We start from the raw sequence: 19,298 nt of genomic DNA, 5'->3' as shown, positions 1-19,298 counted from the left end.
ATTACAAACAGCACTGCACAGCCAGGAAAATGTCAAGTAGGGGCGCCTGGGTGGCTCAGTCGTTAAGCGTCTGCCCAGGTCATGGTCCCAGGGTCCTGGGATCGAGCCCTGCATCAGGCTCCCTGCTCAGCGGGAAGCCTGCTTCTCCCTCTCCCACTCCCCCTGCTTGTGTTCCCTCTCTCACTGTGTCTCTATCAAAATAAACAAATAAAATCTTTAAAAAAAGTCAGCTACCCACCCCAAAAGGCAAAAGAAAGAGGACACTCATTTCATGACATACCAGGATTCTTCCACCTCTGCGAAATAAAGCCAATCTTTAAAAACAAACCCTAACCCTAAATAACTAATAATATCATACATAATTATATGATTAGATGAAAGACCAAAGTTCATCATCAGTGACTTATCAAAGACTAAATAACTTTTTATTTAAAATATTAAAGAATTCTGGGCGCCTGGGTGGCTCAGTTGGTTGAGCAACTGCCTTCGGCTCAGGTCGTGATCCTGGAGTCCCAGGATCAAGTCCCACATCGGGCTCCCTGCTCATCAGGGAGTCTGCTTCTCCCTCTGATCCTGCCCCCTCTCATGCTCTCTCTCTTATTCTCTCTCTCAAATAAATAAAATCTTAAAAAAAATAAAATAAAGTAAAATATTAAAGAATTCTGAAGTCCAATGTGATCATTACTTAATAATCTTTATGCCACTGAAGCCAAATTCTGTACTCAAGAACGTCCTGAATTCCTTTAAACTTGACATAATATACTATGTTTTCCCATAAATCTTTTAAAAAGGAATGATATTACCCGACAGAACCAAAAAGAGGGGGGAGAAATTCTAGCTGAAACACATACACATACACCAGGGGCTTCAGACAATTTGGTGAGTAAATTTTTTAAAGGTACAAATAGCCTTGAGCTTCCAACTGCAAAAGAACCACACAACAGAAGCTCCCCTCCCCACCCCCCCACCATCTACTGGAGAGATCCAATATTTCAGCCAGGCCAGAATGTAAGTACAAGCCAAAGTATGCAATCTGTATTACAGTTCATTCAGCTGTGATCCTACCAAGCCTCTTGGTAGACCATCCCAAAGAGGAACATGTAGGATTTAAGAGGCAAACTGGGACCAATATTAGGCAATTTTAAACACTTATCAAAATTGAAATTTATCTTATACAGATGCACAGACATAAAATAACCTTTGTTCAAATTCATGTATTACATCATTATGTCTAATAGTAGGAAAAAAAAGAGACATTCAAGTTTTTTCAATATAGGGAACAAATTACAGAAATTAAGGAAAATCCAAATAATGGGATTATATGCAGCTATAAAATTCAATGAAGAAGCTCTCTGAATACTGACATTATGAGTAAAACATAGCAAGGTACAGACTAAGTTGTATAATGTGCTCCCATCTGTTAGGGAGAGCAGGGTGGCAGAAACAAATTTATTTATGTTTTTATTTGCATAAAACAGAGCTATAAGGATACATAGGAAACTAAAAATCCGGGTTGCCTCAAGGGAAAATGGGGGACAAGGGTGGGAGGGAGTTTTTTAACCTTTCATAACCTCGAGAACTTTGTACCACATGACTGTTTTAAACCAATTCAAAACACTGATTTTTAATGACTGCTAATTTTAAAAAAGAAAAGAAAAAGCCTTCTGTAAGTCTGTTTACTCTTCTGGAAAATGGGAGGGAAATAATAATAATAATACCTACTCAATAGAGTTACTATGACAAAAAAAATGAGATCTTGCATGTAAATTGATTCCCACAATTCCTGGCCAGGACATCACAAATCATTTATAGCCCCTCTGCCCCCTCACTTGCCCGTTGTTCTTCGTGCCTTGCACAGTGTTACACAAACAGCAGCCTCTTAGCAAATGCTTGTGAAATAAATGGATGAGAACTTACAGAAAGTATGGCCAGATTTCACATCAGCTAGCATGCTGGCCAGTGTTATATCTTAGGGATTCATACACACCAGACTTACCGGAATGCTCCAGACCTGCATTCCATCACTGTAGCCGATCATAATCAACAGAGGTGGCTCATTCCCAGTGCTGTGTATTTCATGAAATTCCAGATTTCTTGATGTATCTGTGTTAGAATTAAGCCACAAAGAAGCAAATTAAAAAGAAAACTACACTTCTTTAATATCATTAGTCTAACAATTGCTTAAACTGTTTTTCAGTAAGTATTTGGAAGACATCATTTATAAGAAAGTGAACAGGAAGCTGAAATTATAAAACTAGTAGTTTTTTTTTAACAGTACCTATAATTATCTGCACAAGTAAGACTTTAAAAAAAAAAAAAAACTCTCACTGGAGAACTTGGGAATATTAATACCAGGAACAAAACCATCTGCAAATGATACATAAAAAAAAATATTTTACCAAAATTAATTAAATATAAATATGAGTATAACCTACTAGAATTTCTAATATTTGTAAAGCTAACACTGGAAGACAAGTTACATTCCTTCATGTTTAGGAATTGAATTCTGATGTACCCGAACACCAGGCATATGGTCCACTACAATAGAATTATAGGTACCTGTCTAATCGACTTCCAATTCGCATCACTGAATATTAAGCATCTGTTATATAATCAGTATTATGAAAGATATCCTTCCTGAACAAAACCACTGCACCTCACAAAACACGAATTCAAGCATTCTCTTCTCAAATCACGACCTTATTCTTCAGCAAGTTTACTCAACCACTTCCATTATGATCCATTCTCTGACTTCATTAGGCCTTCTGGTCCACCAATACCACTGCCTTCTCCCTATTCTTCAGACCACCTTATATTGACTCTCCTTCCATCTTATGGTCTTTGATCAATCATCTAACTTCTGCCAATAACCTACAGTCTCTGATCTCTTTTTATGGGATTTCTGCATGGCACCCATCTCGCAAAATCTCAATCCTAGACAAACCCAACTACCCACTATCTTCATACATTCTATGGCAATCAAGTACTGCTACAGGAATATCACACAATTAGACAGAATTGGTACCACTATAAATTAATTTATCTCTACAAACCTCAACTGGACCCTCAAAACAGCACATCACATTTACTCTATTTTCTGGAACTTCACCTATAATTTCTTCAATGACTTTCTTAAGCTTTCTCCAAGCCCTGACTCCACCCAATCTCTCCTTACTCAGCAGATAATGTGTCTGAGACTGCACAGGGAAACTAGAAATTTCCTGTTGCTAAAGACCTGAGTGCACTGGTACCACTCTGTTCTCATTCCATCTCATTACAAACCGTTGTCTTTCCTTCTGTCTAGACTAAATCTCTCCATCTATGCTTTGGATCGCACTCTCCCCCACCTTCTCAGGAGCCTTTTTCTAATCATTTCTTTCCTGTATCTTCAATACCTTCCATGCTACTAGATATTTTCAATGAGCATTTAAACATGCTGAAGTGTCTCCTACCTTTTAAAAATTTTCAAATAAATCAGTGCCAGGGGAATTTTAGATGTAAATAACAAAGGTAAAATTAGGAAAACATGCATGGATAATGTAGAAGCACATTTTCATCATCATGGTACAGGGAAAGACTTCTTAATAGGACACACAAAAAAAGTCTTTGCATGAAAGATTGGCAAATTCTACTCCATTATCTCCTACATTAAAATGGAGAATTTCTGTTAATCATGAGCCACCCTTACCAGAAAAGTGAAAAGGCAAGCCACCGCAGGGGAGAAGAGACTTAGAACAATTATAACCCCACAGGGACTCATCTTGTACATGTAACAATTAAAAACCAATATGAAAAAGTAAGTCACTAGAAAAACAGGCTGGAGACATGAAAAAACACTTCAAAAAGAGGACATTCAAATAAATCCACCATCAATAAATATGAAAAGTGGCTCAATCTCATTTGTAATTAAGCAAGTATTGATTAAAGCCACAATGACAGGGGCGCCTGGGTGGCTCAGTCGTTAAGCGTCTGCCTTCGGCTTGGGTCGTGATCTCAGGGTCCTGGGATCGAGCCCCACTCAGGCTCCCTGCTTGGTGGGAAGCCTGCTTCTCCCTCTCCCACTCCCCCTGCTTGTGTTCCTCTCTCACTGTGTCCCTCTCTGCCAAATAAATAAATAAAATCTTAAAAAAAAAAAAAAACCACAATAACAAAACCAAGTGTTAGCAGGATGTGGAATAAAGTACTGCATATTTACTGCTAGGGAATGTAAATCAGTACAACCACTTGAGAAAACAGTTTGAGAATATATGCCCAAGTTGAAGACACAATGCCCTTTGACCAAGTAGCTCTACTCTAGGTTTACACTCAGAAAAAAAGAGCGTATATACACCAAGAGACAAGCACAAGAATATTCACAGCCACATTATTTGTGGGTTTTTTTTAAGATTTCATTTTTTTTAAGTAATCTCTACACCCAGTGTGGGGCTCAAGCTCATAACCCCAAGATCGAGAGTCGCATGCTCTTCCAACTGAGCCAGCCAGGCACCCCCTTAGCAGCATTATTTGTAAAGAGCCAAAAGCTGGAATCAATCCAAATGTCCATCAAAAGGAAAGCAGACAAGCACAGCGGTATACTGAAACAATGGAATACTATTCGCCACAGAAAAATAATGAACCGCTGCCATACATCGTAACAGGGATGAACCTCACAAACATGATGAGCAAAAGAACCCAGACACAAAAAAACTATACAGCAAATAATTCTATTGATATGAAATTCAAAGTCACTAAGCAATTAGGTAACAATATTCTATCTCTTACCCTAGGTGATAGTTACATAGGTGCTGGATTTGTAAAACTACATTCATTGATCTACCTTTTGTATTATTTACCATGATATATTTGCACAATAAATAAGGCTTTAAAAAAATCATAAATTGAAACAATACTATCCTTCTCTCTTTATTTGACTTCATTACTCTCCTCTCCTTCTAGAAGCTGAATTCCTTGATTAAGTTGTTTGTAACTGTCGTCTATACTTTATCTCTCATTCACCCCAAATCCATTTCAAAATGGTTTCTGCCCCAACACTCCTCCCAAGTGACTTCTGCTGTGGTCACCAATAATCTCCAAGTTGTTAAATGCAATGTATGTTTTTTAGCCCATCTTGCTAGACTATTCAGCAGCTATAACCAACGTTCACCATTTTCTCCTTAAAATATTTTCCTTTGGTATTCCAGGTATAATCTTCTCCTACTTTTCCTCCTATCATACTAATCCATGACCATTTCCTGCACTGGCTCATCCCTTTCCTCCTACCCTTTAGACACTGGAGTTGTTCAAAGCTAACTCCTAGACTGTTCTCACAGTATAGCCTACCATGGGTCTCATTCCATCCACTGCTTCTCTTAGTATCTGCTAGTGACTTCCAAAACATAGGTTTTTGGAGCCCTCAGCAGAAGATCAAATTCCACTCAAAGATCATGATTTCCTCCACAAACCTGATCTTCCTCCACAAACCTGATCTTCCTCCAAGGTTCTCTATTTTGGTGAATAGCATGATTATCTAACCAGTTGGCAAAGTTGGGAATCACCTTCTTCCTTTCCTCTAACAATAAATCTATCATTAATCTATCACCTGTGTCTTTCTAAATAGCTCTCTTCTTACACCACCACTATGCTGTCCATTATAACATCGACTCTAAAAGCATAAAATGGCTTCCTGCATCCACCATTACCCCCAAACTCCTACAAAAGAGTGTTTTAAAAAATATAAATAATGGCATATCCCCTCACCTCTATCCTCTATATTAGTGACTTCCTATTGCTCAAATATAAAGATCAAAATGTTCAACACAGCTTATAATCAGTAATTTTCTAATACTTTACTTTTCTAATACTTTCCTTTTGACAGGAATTCACTGGCATAAAGTTAATAAATAACACATGATTCTATATCCAGGAAAATTCAGAATTATAAACTTATTTTCCAAGGGCATAATTCTCTTTCTACCTAGCATTTACATGGTCTTTTGTAGTTTTCAATGTGCTTTGGTATACAGATCAGCTAATCCGACATACAACAATCCAGTTTTATGTGCAGAGCAGGAGCCAATTTCATTTTATCATTGACAAGAACAAGTTAGGTATAGTGTACTCAAAGCTGAAGGGAAATCTCAGGATTCTTGACACTCAATCTAGTCATCTTTCTACTACAGCTACCATCTTGATCACAGGTTGCTACTTTTAGAAGGGCTCAAACGCCACATATAAAACCCTGTGGTCATTATATGAACAAAATCTCCTTTCTCTTATTTTAGATTCTGCTTAGTCACTTGTACTATTTTTCATTCTCTAGATGGTGCTACAGCAGACTTCACCACTCTGGAATGAAACTCCTAATTTTGTAAAAATTGTAAGTTATTCTTCAAAACTGTTATAGCTTTAAGTAATCACTATTCTTTGACTTTTCTTTATATCCTCTCTTATACCATCACTAGTTTTTCAATCCAGAACTGTTCTTTATCTCCTTTACTGGTTTCTTTTTTCTTATTTCCCCCCTAAATATGGACTTTACAGTCTTTCCTATAGAGACATGTAGCATTCCTTTGTGGTTTTAGTCAACTACAACAGCCTCCTTTTATTCGCCCATCCTCCAAAACCTTGTCCACTCCTCCGTATACTCCCCCTCCTCAGAAAAATGTTTGCAATTGGGGGCGGAGGCCTACTGGGTTTTCTGCTCACCTAAAAAAATCGAGGTATAAAGTGAAATTAGATCTTTCTCCCAAACCAGCTGCTTCTGTATTCCATGTGTGTATTAATAGCAGCAATGTACTGCCAATACTCAGTCTAAAACCTGGGAAGTCATTTTTAGTTGATGCTAATAGGTGAATGAGGATTAAGGCAGGAAAGAACATTTCAACCAGAAGGCTCCCTGTACAAAGGTCCTGAGGCATGAAAAGTTCTGTGCCATTAATGACCTGAAAGCCAAGCAGGGTTGAAGCATAGCTTTTGAGGGGACATAGATGGGGAAAGGACTAAGAGTTTGAAGCACTTGTGAGACATCTAAGTGAAATGTCTAGGGCGTAGCTGACACGTGGACCCAAGCATACTAGAGCAAGAGAGGCTTGCAGCAGCCATTATCTTTGTATGCCCCACACACTTCTTACTCTATGCCGCCCCCTTTCCTGGTAACTCATCTTACTCCCCATCGAGCACAGGAATAGGCACATAACCAGCTGAGCCAATTCCAGTATGACACCCTTGGCCCACTGCAACTATTCCAGTAACTGGAAGGTAACCTTTCTGGACACCCAGTGAATACTTTTACCTCCTTGACCACATAGCATAATCATAAAGGTATGATCAGAGAGCTTTGAGCAATCACCACTCCAACCTCATTAAAGGTTGAAAGAAATCAAAGAAGAGAAGCAAGCATTCAGGAAGAAGTAGTGACAAGAAGTGAATGACTAATGGAACACTACATCAAAAACTAATGATGTAATGTATGGTGATTAACATAATAATAAAAATTTTTTTTAATTTAAAAAAAAGTCATGAGCAAGAAAAAAAGAAGAAGAAGAAGTGATTGACTAGAAGTTTCAGGACACCACCCTTTCCAGCTATATGATGTGAGTAGGTTAAAAAAAAATAGTAATTCCCATATGGAAAACAGTACGGAATTTCCTCAAAAAAATTAAAAACAGAATTAACATATGAGACAACAATTCCACTTATGGATATATACTGAGAAAGAATTGAAAACAGAAACTCAAAGAGATATTTATACAATAATATTAATAGCAGCATTATTCACAAAGCCAAAAGGTGGAAGCAACCCAAAAGACCATGGGTGAACAAATAAGTAAGATGTGATATATACATACAATAGAAAATTATACAGCCTTAAAAGGAAAGGAAATTCCACCACATGCTACACATGGATGAATCCTGACATGCTAAGTGAAATAAGCAAGTCACATAAAGACAAATGCTGTAGGATACCACTTATGAAGTACCTTGAATAATCAAATTCATAGAGCCAGAAAGTAGAATGGCGGATACCAAGGGCTATGGGAAAGAGAGAATGTGGACCTATTTATAATGGGTACAGAGTTTTAGTTTTACAAGAAGAAAAGAGTTTTGGCATTGTTTGCATAACAATGTGAATGTACTTAACACTACTAAACTATACACTTAAAAATGGCTAAAAAGGTAAATTTTATGTTATGTACATTTTACCACAATAAAAATTTTTTTGATTCTCTTAAACCAATCACTTGCAACTGAAAAAAAAGCCTATTGAATATAAAAATGGATACCTAAGTATAGTGAGTACTATACTACCGCATAGTATATATAATACGCAATATAACATATGTAACATAGTACTATGCTAGTACTTTTACATTAGAATTGACCAAGTCAGGATGGGCCAGGGGGTGGCAGGAATTTCCCCTCACAGACTAGAAGGTCAGCAGTTCTTATTATGCTGGAGCAAACCAGCTGGTTAACAAGATTCTGGGACTCAAATTATACACTCACCTTTAAGGAATCTGATAGAAACATCAGAGTGTTAAACTGCTTTGGCTACTTACATCGTTTTCAGTATGGAGGCTCAAGAGAAACAAGTTTAGGTATAAGTCAGACTGCCTGGAAGCAGAAAAAGAACAGTGACAATGATACAATAGGACTTCATCCCCCTCACGAATGAGTTCCAAAAGCAGTAGTCTCCACCTAACACCAAGCCAAAGTCAGTACAATAATTAGGAATGGAGATACCTAAGAGAACCCAGGATTGGAGAATTCCAGTAAGCCAACTCCCTTAGAATTATCTCCTGTTAGTCATTGCCTAGTCAACCCCCAACCACAATAAGCCATAATCAAATGGGATGCAGCCTGGAGGCAAGGGGCCAACTGGTATCACTCTTTCATTCCAAGCAAAAAAAGCAGAGCTCCCTGGCCTATTGGAAAGACTAGAAAGCAACCACTAGAACAGAGTTTTCAATCCAAACACTGCAACTTTTAAATTAATTAATAGCTAATAGAGTTTCATTAAAAATATAAAATAACTTAAATCTATAGACAGCTAAAAAACTTCTAAATTGTTTTGCCAGAAAAACTCCAGGTCTGGCAAAGAGAAGCCTAAATACCTAATACCGTCTCCAGGTACCCATAACTGCTCTACAAAGAATTCTGCAAGTTGCTAAACTAACATGGCTGCAACCAGAAGATTCCCTTCCACTATCTCCCCTAGGGTATCCTGAAAGACAAAAGGCAATGAACGAGGAATTGCACCCCAGGTACACCAGGCACCAGGGAAGGGCAGACTGTCTGATCAAGAAACTCCAAAGTGAGGGAAAAGTTAGCCCTTGTTAGCCTTCTTCAGTGAGATGCTCAAATTGCAACCAATCAACCCTACTTTTTTTCTTTTCCACAGCCAAATTTTCTTTCAATTGTAAACATCTCAGGTTTGCTGCATAAAGATCTAAAAAAAAAAAAATATATTCTCGAAGAAAGAACACAAATGGGGCATCTGGGTGGAGCAGCTGGTTAAGCATCCGACCCTTGGTTTCAGCTCAGATGATGATCTCGGGGTCATGAGATCAAGCCATATGTCAGGCTCTGAGCTCAGCGCAGAGTCTACTTAAGATTCTCTCTCTCCGGGATGCCTGGGTGGCTCAGTCGATTAAGCATCTGCCTCCAGCTCAGGTCATGATCCCAGTGTGCTGGGATCGAGTCTTACATGGGGCTCCCTGCTCAGCGGAAGTCTGTTTCTCCTTCCCCGACTCCCCCTGTTGTGTTCCCTCTCTCACTGTCTCTCTTTCTGTCAAATAAATAAATCTAAAATCTTTAAAAAAAAAAAAAAAAGATTCTCTCTCTCCCTTCCCCTCTCCCCACCCCCACTCATGCTCAATCAATCTCTCTCTCTCTCAAATAAATGAAAGAAAGAAAGAACACAAACAGACAAATTCAAGAAATGCTGTAAGAGACTGAGGAAGTAAGGGGGATCAAGTATCTTGGTAACCTTTACTACTGCCTTAAAACTTAAGAAGTGTACACACACAGTCCTAGGGTCAGAGACAATAAAAAGTACATCGATTAAAAACCTGGGCCAAAATCTCATACAATGTATAGAAAGGAGAGACCAAAGTACATGTGAATGTGCTCAAGTATTTAACAGGAAAATGTATACATTTAAAAGTTTAATAAATCAACTGGGATATGGGATACTACATTTAAAACAACCACTATAAGTTCAATAGCACACATAGACTAAAATAATTTTCAAGCAGGATCCATCTACATTTCCAGATGCATTTTACTTCAGTAAAGCAAAGGCTTTATGGAATATTATGCTAGCAATTCTTACTTGCTATTAAAAAAAAAAAAAAGAAAATCATGCCTAAGTAAAGATTATTTTGAAGAAATTTTCTAAATGTTAGTTTTGTAATATTAAAATCACTTTCTTTTTTGCTGCTGACATGAAACTATGCCCTTAAAATTTTTTTTTAACATTTTTGCAAGCTTTTGTTACTATCTGCACTAGTATTTCCAAGACCGTGACCACATTTACTTTGTTATCAAAGCAAGAAAATTCTCTAATGGGGCACCAGTCTGGCTCAGTCAGTGGAGCATACAACTCTTGATCTCAAGGTTGTGGGTTCAAACCCCACATTGGTTGTAGAGATTACTTAAAAATAAAATCTTAAAAAAAAAAAAGTTCTCTAATACTTTCTGACACACACAAAGCAAAAATATACTTCCAGAAGAGAAAGAAGAGTCTGAATTCAAGAGGAAAAGATGATAGAAAACAAAAGATGAATAATTACCTAGTTATAAATAAAGAAGGAAAAGGAGAGTAGGAGGACCCAATGCTTGCCTCATCTCTTTAACACAGCCAGATAAATATCAAATCATTCTGAACACCCAGGAAATCGATCTGAAGACTGAGAGAACAAACTGCACAACTAGAGGGAGAAAAAAGGCCACATCGTGAAAAATAGGAGGTGCAGAGATGTGATTTGGGGGGGAAAAGAATCGCTGGTGCTACAGAGAGGAGAGAGCCCTGATCAGGGAGAGAGGCAAGAGAGAGAGAGACAGAGACATAGAAGAGTGAGAGAGAGAAACAGAGAGAGAGAAAGAGAACAGAGCTCAGGGCACTGCACAAGAAAAACACTTCACCAAAACCACTGACGGGGAAACAAGAGGGGCTGATTATTTCGAGTTTTTACAAGCAGTGGAGCTCAAAGTCTTAAGTTTGAGAAGTCTGCACCATCACCAGATGGAGCCTGGAGGGCACAGAGGTGCTCCTGTGGAGAAGGAAGGCAGAGGCCCAGGAGCGGACAGCATGGTCTGAGGATTCCCTGGGTCACATTGGGAGAAACAGTTCCCCTTGTTGGAGTGTATCTGGGAGAGGTGGCACTGCCTTGTGAGGACAAAAGAGCCAGTGGGCGTCACTGAGCTGTCCCATTCATTAGCATAGAAGGAGCAGAAGCTGCTGCTGAGGGCAGCTAACCTGGACACCAACTTTCGGCTACACTCTACCATAAACTCCAAGCCTCTGCACGTTTGTGCAACTGACCTTCTGGGACAAACCAGCACGAGCCACAGTGCAACAAGACCCTCACCCAGAGGATCAGCGTGGGTCTGTGCTGCACCAGGTCCCTAAAATTTGGAGTTTGAAACCCAGCCAGTGGGCCTGAGATAAAACACAGGAGCACTGTGCCACTGGGTGAGCAGATGGCTTGGACACAGATAGGATGAAGACAGGGAATCTGATGGAAGCTGGGGACAAAAGAGGGGAGACTGTTCACACTTCTGTGAGGGCTTCCTGAAGAGCAGAAGGCACAAACTCCCCTCTCCAAGGACAAGAGAGTCAGCTGATGCCATTTTTACCCCTGTCCATCAGCAGGGATGGACTTCAGTGAGCAGCACAGTGCCCACAGTGGAGGCTTGAGCCACTTACATCAAGCCCCGAACCCCACACTGTGCAGGTGCTTCTTTACTAAGACAAGTGTGCCTGAGAGTCAAAGAAGCAGCAGGCCCCTTCCCCAGAAGACCCGCACAAACCCCCAAACACACCAAGCCTACTGACCATAGAGCACTGCAAAGCTTCAGCTCCAGGGGAAATAGGATCCAGCCTCTTTTAACAAGCAGACCAAAACACACTTAGTTAAAACTCGCCATACAGTGGACAAGGTCCAAACATTCCCAACTGCAGGCAAGGAGAAATTCTACAGAGGACTGACACATGGGAAAGAGCAGCCACACACAACAGCAGAGTACACCAGAAACACTTCCTGAAGCACCAGGCCCTCGAGAGTATCGGACCTCTTAATATAGCCATTACTCTCAGGAGCAGGAAACATAATAGGCTTTCCTAACACAAAGAAGAGAGAGACCTAGATAAAATGCCAAGACAGAGGAATTCATTCCAAAAGAAAGAACAAGAAGAGATCATAGCCAGGATTTAATCAAAACAGATACAAGTAATATGCCTGAACCAGAATTTAAAACAGCAATCATAAGGATACTAGCTGGGCCTGAGAAAAGCCCAGAAAGGACACCAGGGAGTCCTTTACCACAGAGATAAAAGACCTAAAAACTAGACAGGTCAAAATAAAAAATGCTATAATAAAGATACAAAACTGATTGGATGCAATGACCACAAGGATGGAAGAAGCAAAGGAACTAATAAGTGATACAGATGATATAATTATGGAAAACAAGCTGAAAAGGAGAGGGAAAGAAAAATATTGGACCACAAATGCAGACTTAGGGAACTGAGCAACTCCCTAAAGCATAGTAACATTCATATCATAGAAGTCCCAGAAGAAGAAGAGAGGAAAAAAGGGGTGGAAGGTTGATTTGTCCAAATTATAGCCAAAAACTTCCTTCATCTGGAGAAGGAAACAGACATCCAAATCCAGGAGGCACAGAGAACTCCCATCAAAATCAACAAAAGCAAGCTAACACCAAGACATATCATAGTAAAATTTTCAAAATAAAGAGATAAGGAAAGAATCCTGAAAGCAGCAAGGGCAAAGAAATCCCCAACCTACAAGGGAAGACAAGGTTAGCAGATCTCTCCACAGAAACTTGGCAGGCCAGAAGAGAGTGGCATGATATATTCAACATGCTGAATGGGAAAAATGTGCAGCCAAGAATACTTGATCCGGCAAGGCTATCATTCAGAATAGAAGGAGAGATAAAGAGTTTCCCAGACAAACAAAAACTAAAGAAGTTCATAACTACTAAACCAGCCCTACAAGAAATATTAAAGGAGACTCTTTGAGTGGGAAAGAAAAACCAAAGCAACAAAGACTAGAAAGGAAGAAAGAAAATCTCCAGAAACACTAACTTTACTTACAATGGCACCAAAATTCATATCTATCAATAATCACTCTGAATGTAAATGGACTAAATGCTCCAACCAAAAGACATAGGCCATCAGAATGGATAAAAAAATAAGACCCATCTATATGCTGCCTCCAAGAGACTCATTTTAGACCTAAAGACACCTGCAGATTGAAAGCCTGGCGGGCTTAGTTGGTGAAACATGCAACTCCTGATCTGGGGGTTGTGATTTTGAGCCCCATGTTGGGTGAGGAGCCGACTTACAAAACAAAATGAGCATTTATCATGCTAATGGACATCAAAAGAAAGCCAGATTAGCCATATTTATATCAAACAAACTAGATTTTAAACCAAAGACTGTAACAAGAGATGAAGAAGGGCACTATACCATAATAAAGGGGTCTATCCAACAAGAAAACCTAACAATTGTAAATATTTATGCCCCCCAACTTGGGAGCGCCCAAATATATAAACCAATTAATAACAAATATAAAGAAACTCCTTGATAATAATACAGTAATAGTAGGGAATTTAACACCCAAATTACAATGGACAGATTATCTAAGCAGAAAATCAACAAGGCAACAATGGCTTTGAATGACACACTGGACCAGATGGACTTAACAAATATATTCAGAACATTTCATCCTAAAACAACAGAATACACATTCTTTTCAAGTGCATATGAAACATTCTCCAGAATAGAACACATAATGGGTCACAAATCAGGCCTCAACAAGTACAAAAAGACTGAGATCATACCATGCATATTTTCATACCACAACACTATGAAACTTGAAGTCAACCACAAGTAAAAATGCAGAAAGACTACAAATACATGGGGATTAAAGAACATCCTACTAAAGAATGAACAGATCAACCAGGAAATTAGAGAAGAAATAATAAAAAAAAAAAAAACCTAGGAGCAAATGAAAATGAAAACATGACAGTCCAAACATCCCAAACCTTTGGGATGCAGCAAAAGCGGTCATAAGAGGCAAGTACATAGCAATACAGACCTAACTCAAAAAGCAAGAAAAGTCTCAAATACACAACCTAACCTTACACCTAAAGGAGCTAGAAAAGGAACAGCAAATAAAGCCTAAAGCCATCAAAAGAAGGGAAACAATACATATTAGAACAGGAATAAATGATATAGAAACAAACAAACAAACAAAAACAGTACAACGGATTAATGAAACTAGGAGCTGGTTCTTTCAAAGAATTAATAAAACTGATAAACCCCTAGCCAGATTTATCAAAAAGAAACGAGAAAGGACCCAAATAAATAAAATCATGAATGAAAGGGGAGAGATCATAACCAACACCACAGAAATACAATTAAAAGAGAATATTATGAAAAATTATATGCCCACAAATTGGGCAATCTGGAAGAAATTCATAAATTCCTAGAAACATATAAACTACTAAAACTGAAACAGGAAGAAATAGAAAATTTGAATACCAGAATAGAAATTGAAATAGTAATCAAAAATCTCCCAAAAAACAAAAGTCCAGGGCCAGATGGCTTCCCAGGGGAATTCTAGCAAACATTTAAAGTGTTAATACTTATTCTTTTCAAACTGTTCCAAAAAAATAGAAATGGAAGGAAAACTTCCAAACTCTTTCTATAAGGCCAGCATTACCTTGATCCCAAAACCAGACAAAGACCCCACCAAAAAGGAAATTACAGACCAATATCCCTGATTGACATGGATGCCAAAATTCTCACCAAGACACTAGCCAATAGGATCCAACAGTACATTAAAAGAATTATTAGCCACAATCAAGTGGGATTTATTCCTGGGCTGCAAAGGTGGTTCAGTATTTGCAAATCAACCAACGTGATACACCACATTAATAAAAGAAAGGATAAGAACCATATGATCATCTCAGTAGATGCAGAAAAAGCAACTGACAAAATGCAGCATCCATTCTTGATAAAATCCATTCTCAACAAAGTAGGGATAGATAGAACGTATCTCAACATCACAAAGGTCATATACAAAAGACCCAGAGCTAATACCATCCTCAGTGGGGAAAGACTGAGAGCTTTTCCTCTATAGGCAGGAACAAGACAGGGATGTCCGCTCTCACGACTGTTATTTATCATAATACTGGAAGTCCTAGGCGCAGCAGTCAGACAACAAAAAGAAAGACAACCAAATCGGAAAGGAAAAAGTCAAACTTTCACTATTCACAGATGACATGATACCCTACATAGAAAACCCAAAAGACTCCACCAAAAATTTGCTAGTACTGATACACAAATTCAGCAAAGTTGCAGGGTACAAAATCACCATTCAGAAATCTGTTGCATTTCTTTTTTTTTAAGATTTTATTTATTTATTTGAGAGAGAGAGAGGGAATGAGCAGTGTGGAGGGGCAGAGGGAGAGAGAAAGGGAGAAGCAGACTCCCTGCTGAGCAGGAAGCCCGACACAGGACTCGATCCCAGGACCCTGGGATCATGACCTGAGCCAAAGGCAGACGCTTAACCAACTGAGCCACCAAGGTGCCCCTGTTGCATTTCTATACACCAATAACGAAGCAGCAGAATGAGAAATCATGGAATCAGTCCTATTTACAATTGCACCAAAAACCATAAGATACCTAGGAATAACCCTAACCGAAGAGGTAAAAGATCTGTACTCTGAAAACTATAAAACAATTATGAAAGAAATTGAAGATGACACAAGGAAATGGAAAGATACTCATGCTCATGGATTGGAAGAACAAATATTGTTAAAAAGTCTATACTACCCAAAGCAATCTACACATTTAAGGCAATCCCTATCAAAATACCACCAGCATTTTTCAGAGAGCTAAAATAATCCTAAAATTTGTATGGAACCAGAAAAGACCCCAAATAGCCAAAACAATCTTGAAAAGGAAAAGAAAAGCTGGAGGCATCACAACTCCAGACTTCAAGGTATATTACAAAGCTGTAGTCATCAAGGCAACATGGTACTGGCACAAAAACAGACACAGATCAATGGAACAGAATAGAAAACCCAGAAATGGACCCACACTACATGGTCAACTAATGTTTGACAAAGCAAGAAAGAATATCCAGTGGAAAAAAGACAGTCTCTTCAACAAATGGTCTTGGGAAAACTGGACAACCACATGCAGAAGAATGAAATTGGACCATTTTCTTACACCATACACAAAAATAAATTCAAAAATGGATGAAAGGCCTCAATTTGAGATAGAAAATTATCAAAATCCTAGAGGAAAAAACAGGCAGCAACTTCTTACTAGACATGTCTCTGGAGGCAAGGGAAACAAAAGCAAAAATGAACTACTGGGACTTCAAGATAAAAAGCTTCTGCACAGGGAAGCCTGTGTGGCTCAGCCCATTAAGCGTCTGCCTTTGGCTCAGGTCATGATCCTAAGGTCCTGGGATGGAGTCCCGCATCGGGCTCCTTGCTCATCAGGGAGCCTGCTTCTCCCTCTGCCTGCCATTCCTCCTGCTTGTGCGCTCTCTCTCTCGCTCTCTCTCTCTGATTTTAAAAAAAAAAAAAAAAAAGCTTCTGCAAAGCAAAGCAAACAATCAATAAAACTAAAAAGTGACCTACTGAATGGGAGAAGATATTTGCAAATAACATATCTGATAAAGGGCTAGTATCCAAAATCTATAAAGAACTTACCAAACTCAACACCCAAAAAAACAAATAATCCAGTTAAGAAATGGGCAGAAGACATGAATAGACATTTTTCCAAAGAAGACATCCAAATGGTAACAGACACATGAAAAGATGCTCAACAACATTCATCATCAGGGAAATGCAAATCAAAACCATGATGAGATACTGCCTCACACCTGTCAGAATGGCTAAAATTAACAACGCAAGAAACAACAGGTGTTGGTGAGGATGCAGAGAAAAAGGAACCCTCCTAACTGTTGATGGGAATGCAAACTGGTGCAGCCACTGTGGAAAACAGTATGGAGGTTCCTCTAAAAGTTAAAAATAGAACTACCCTACAACCAAGCAACTGCACTACTACATACTTACCCAAAGGATACAAAAATACTGATTTGAGAGGGCACTTGCACCATGATGTTTATAGCAGCATTATCAACAATAGCCAAATTACAGCAAGAGCTCAAATGTCCATTAACTGATGAATGGATAAAGATGATGTGGTGTCTGGAAAACAGTATGGAGGTTCCTCAAAAAGTTGAAAACACAGCTACCCTACGGCCCAGCAACTGCACTACTGGGCATTTACCCCAAAGATACAAATGTAGTGATCTGAAGGGGCACTTGCACCAGTGTTTATAGCAGCAATGTCCACAATATCCAAACTATGGAAATAGCCCAGATGTCCATCAACAGATGAATGGATAAAGAAGAAGTGGTGTATGTATGTATACACACACACACACACACACACACAATGGAATTTTATGCAGCCATCAAAAAAATGAAATCTTGCCATTTGCAACAACGTGGATGGAACTAGAGGGTATTATGCTAAGCAAAATGAGTCAATCAGAGAAAGACAAGTCTCATATGATCTCACTGATAGGAGGAATTTGAGAAACAAGACAGAGGATCATAGGGGAAGGGAGGGAAAAACGAAACAAGACGAAACCAGAGAGGGAGACAAACCATAAGAGACTCTTAATCTCAGGAAACAAACTGAGGGTTGCTGGAGTGGGGGGTGGGAGGGATGGGGTGGCTGGGTGATGGACACTGGGGAAGGTATGTGCTATGGTGAGCGCTGTGAATTGTGTAAGACTGATGAATCACAGACCTGTACCCTTGAAACAAATAATACATTACATGTTAATAAAGAAAAAAATAGTTAAAAAAAAGGATGATGTGGTGTGTACACACACACACACACACACACACACACACACATATACACACAGAGGAATATTACTCAGCCATCAAAAAGAATGAAATCTTGCCATTTGCAACAATGTGGCTGGAGCTAGAGTGTATTATACTAAGCTAAATAAATCAGTCAGAGAAAGACAAGTATCATGATTTCACTCTATGTGGAATTTAAGAAACAAAACATGAACAAAGGGGAAAGGGGAAAAAAAGAGGGAGGCAAATCATAAGAGACTCCTAACTACAGAGAACAAACTGAGGGTTGATGGAGGGAGGTGGGCGGAAATGGGCTAACTGGGTGATGGATATTGAGGAGTGCCACTTGTGATGAGCACTAAGGTGTTATAGGTAAGTGATGAATCACTAAATTCTACTCCTGCAACCAATATTACACTATATGTCAACCAACTAGAATTTAAATAAAAACTTTTTAAAAAAAGAAGGAAAAGGAAAAAAGGAGGAAAAATACACTAAATAAGGAAATTTAACAGTCATAAAAAGAAAAAAAATAAAACTATAAGCTTTCAAAGAGAAACACAGGAGGAAAAGTTTATATGTCATAAATAATCACCCATACAAATGAATATTTTATTTCCCACAAACAGGGCCCAACAAGTTGCCATTATTTGAGTGAACTGCTAATAAAGAATCCAAAATTCAAAAGAAGCCCATTTGCAGAAGTGCAACTTAGCCTCTCTCTCCTGGACAGTAGCTTTCAAAAATGTATATCGCATCACATTCTTAAACTCTTAGAGGAGATGAAGACTCAGGAGTAGGATATCAGTCAAAATCCAACTAGAGAATGAGAACAACTCAGTGTGTTCATCACTGGGGATTTGATGAAGACAAATGGTTACACAGATGATGGAAGAGCTGAGAAACCAAAAAAGAAACCGTGAGGCTACCTATTGCATTAGCAGCAGCAGGAAGCCATGACTGCCCTCAGGCTAGAGAGACAGTGGAGTGCGGGGTGCTGGGTCACCTGGCAGCAGCTGGAACACCAGTGGAGCTACCTAGAAGAAGCCAGAACCACAGAGGAAATGCAGCCAGTAACAGAGAGGGGACAGGGAAGTGTACTCTCCCCTTTCTTCCATCCGCTCCTTCATTTCTCACCAGTGCCTCCCAAACTCAGCAGAAGACAATAGACATGG

At 39.0% G+C, this 19,298-nt stretch overlaps 1 protein-coding gene across 1 annotated transcript in view; it reads right to left on the bottom strand.

The window, feature by feature from the left end:
- BCAS3 (BCAS3 microtubule associated cell migration factor) overlaps positions 1 to 19,298 on the bottom strand; it is a 574,861-nt gene that overhangs the window by 544,592 nt on the left and 10,971 nt on the right. Inside the window, exon 5 of the mRNA XM_073879584.1 lies at positions 1,997 to 2,103. Coding sequence (XP_073735685.1) covers positions 1,997 to 2,103 — 107 coding nt within the window. The remainder of the gene's footprint in view (positions 1 to 1,996; positions 2,104 to 19,298) is intronic.

This window comes from Callorhinus ursinus, unplaced genomic scaffold (genome assembly GCF_003265705.2).
Source record: "Callorhinus ursinus isolate GAN/ISIS: 27379988/994484 unplaced genomic scaffold, GSC_fseal_2.0 scaffold34, whole genome shotgun sequence".
Classification (NCBI taxonomy): domain Eukaryota; kingdom Metazoa; phylum Chordata; class Mammalia; order Carnivora; family Otariidae; genus Callorhinus; species Callorhinus ursinus.
This window is presented reverse-complemented; position numbering and strand designations above follow the sequence as displayed.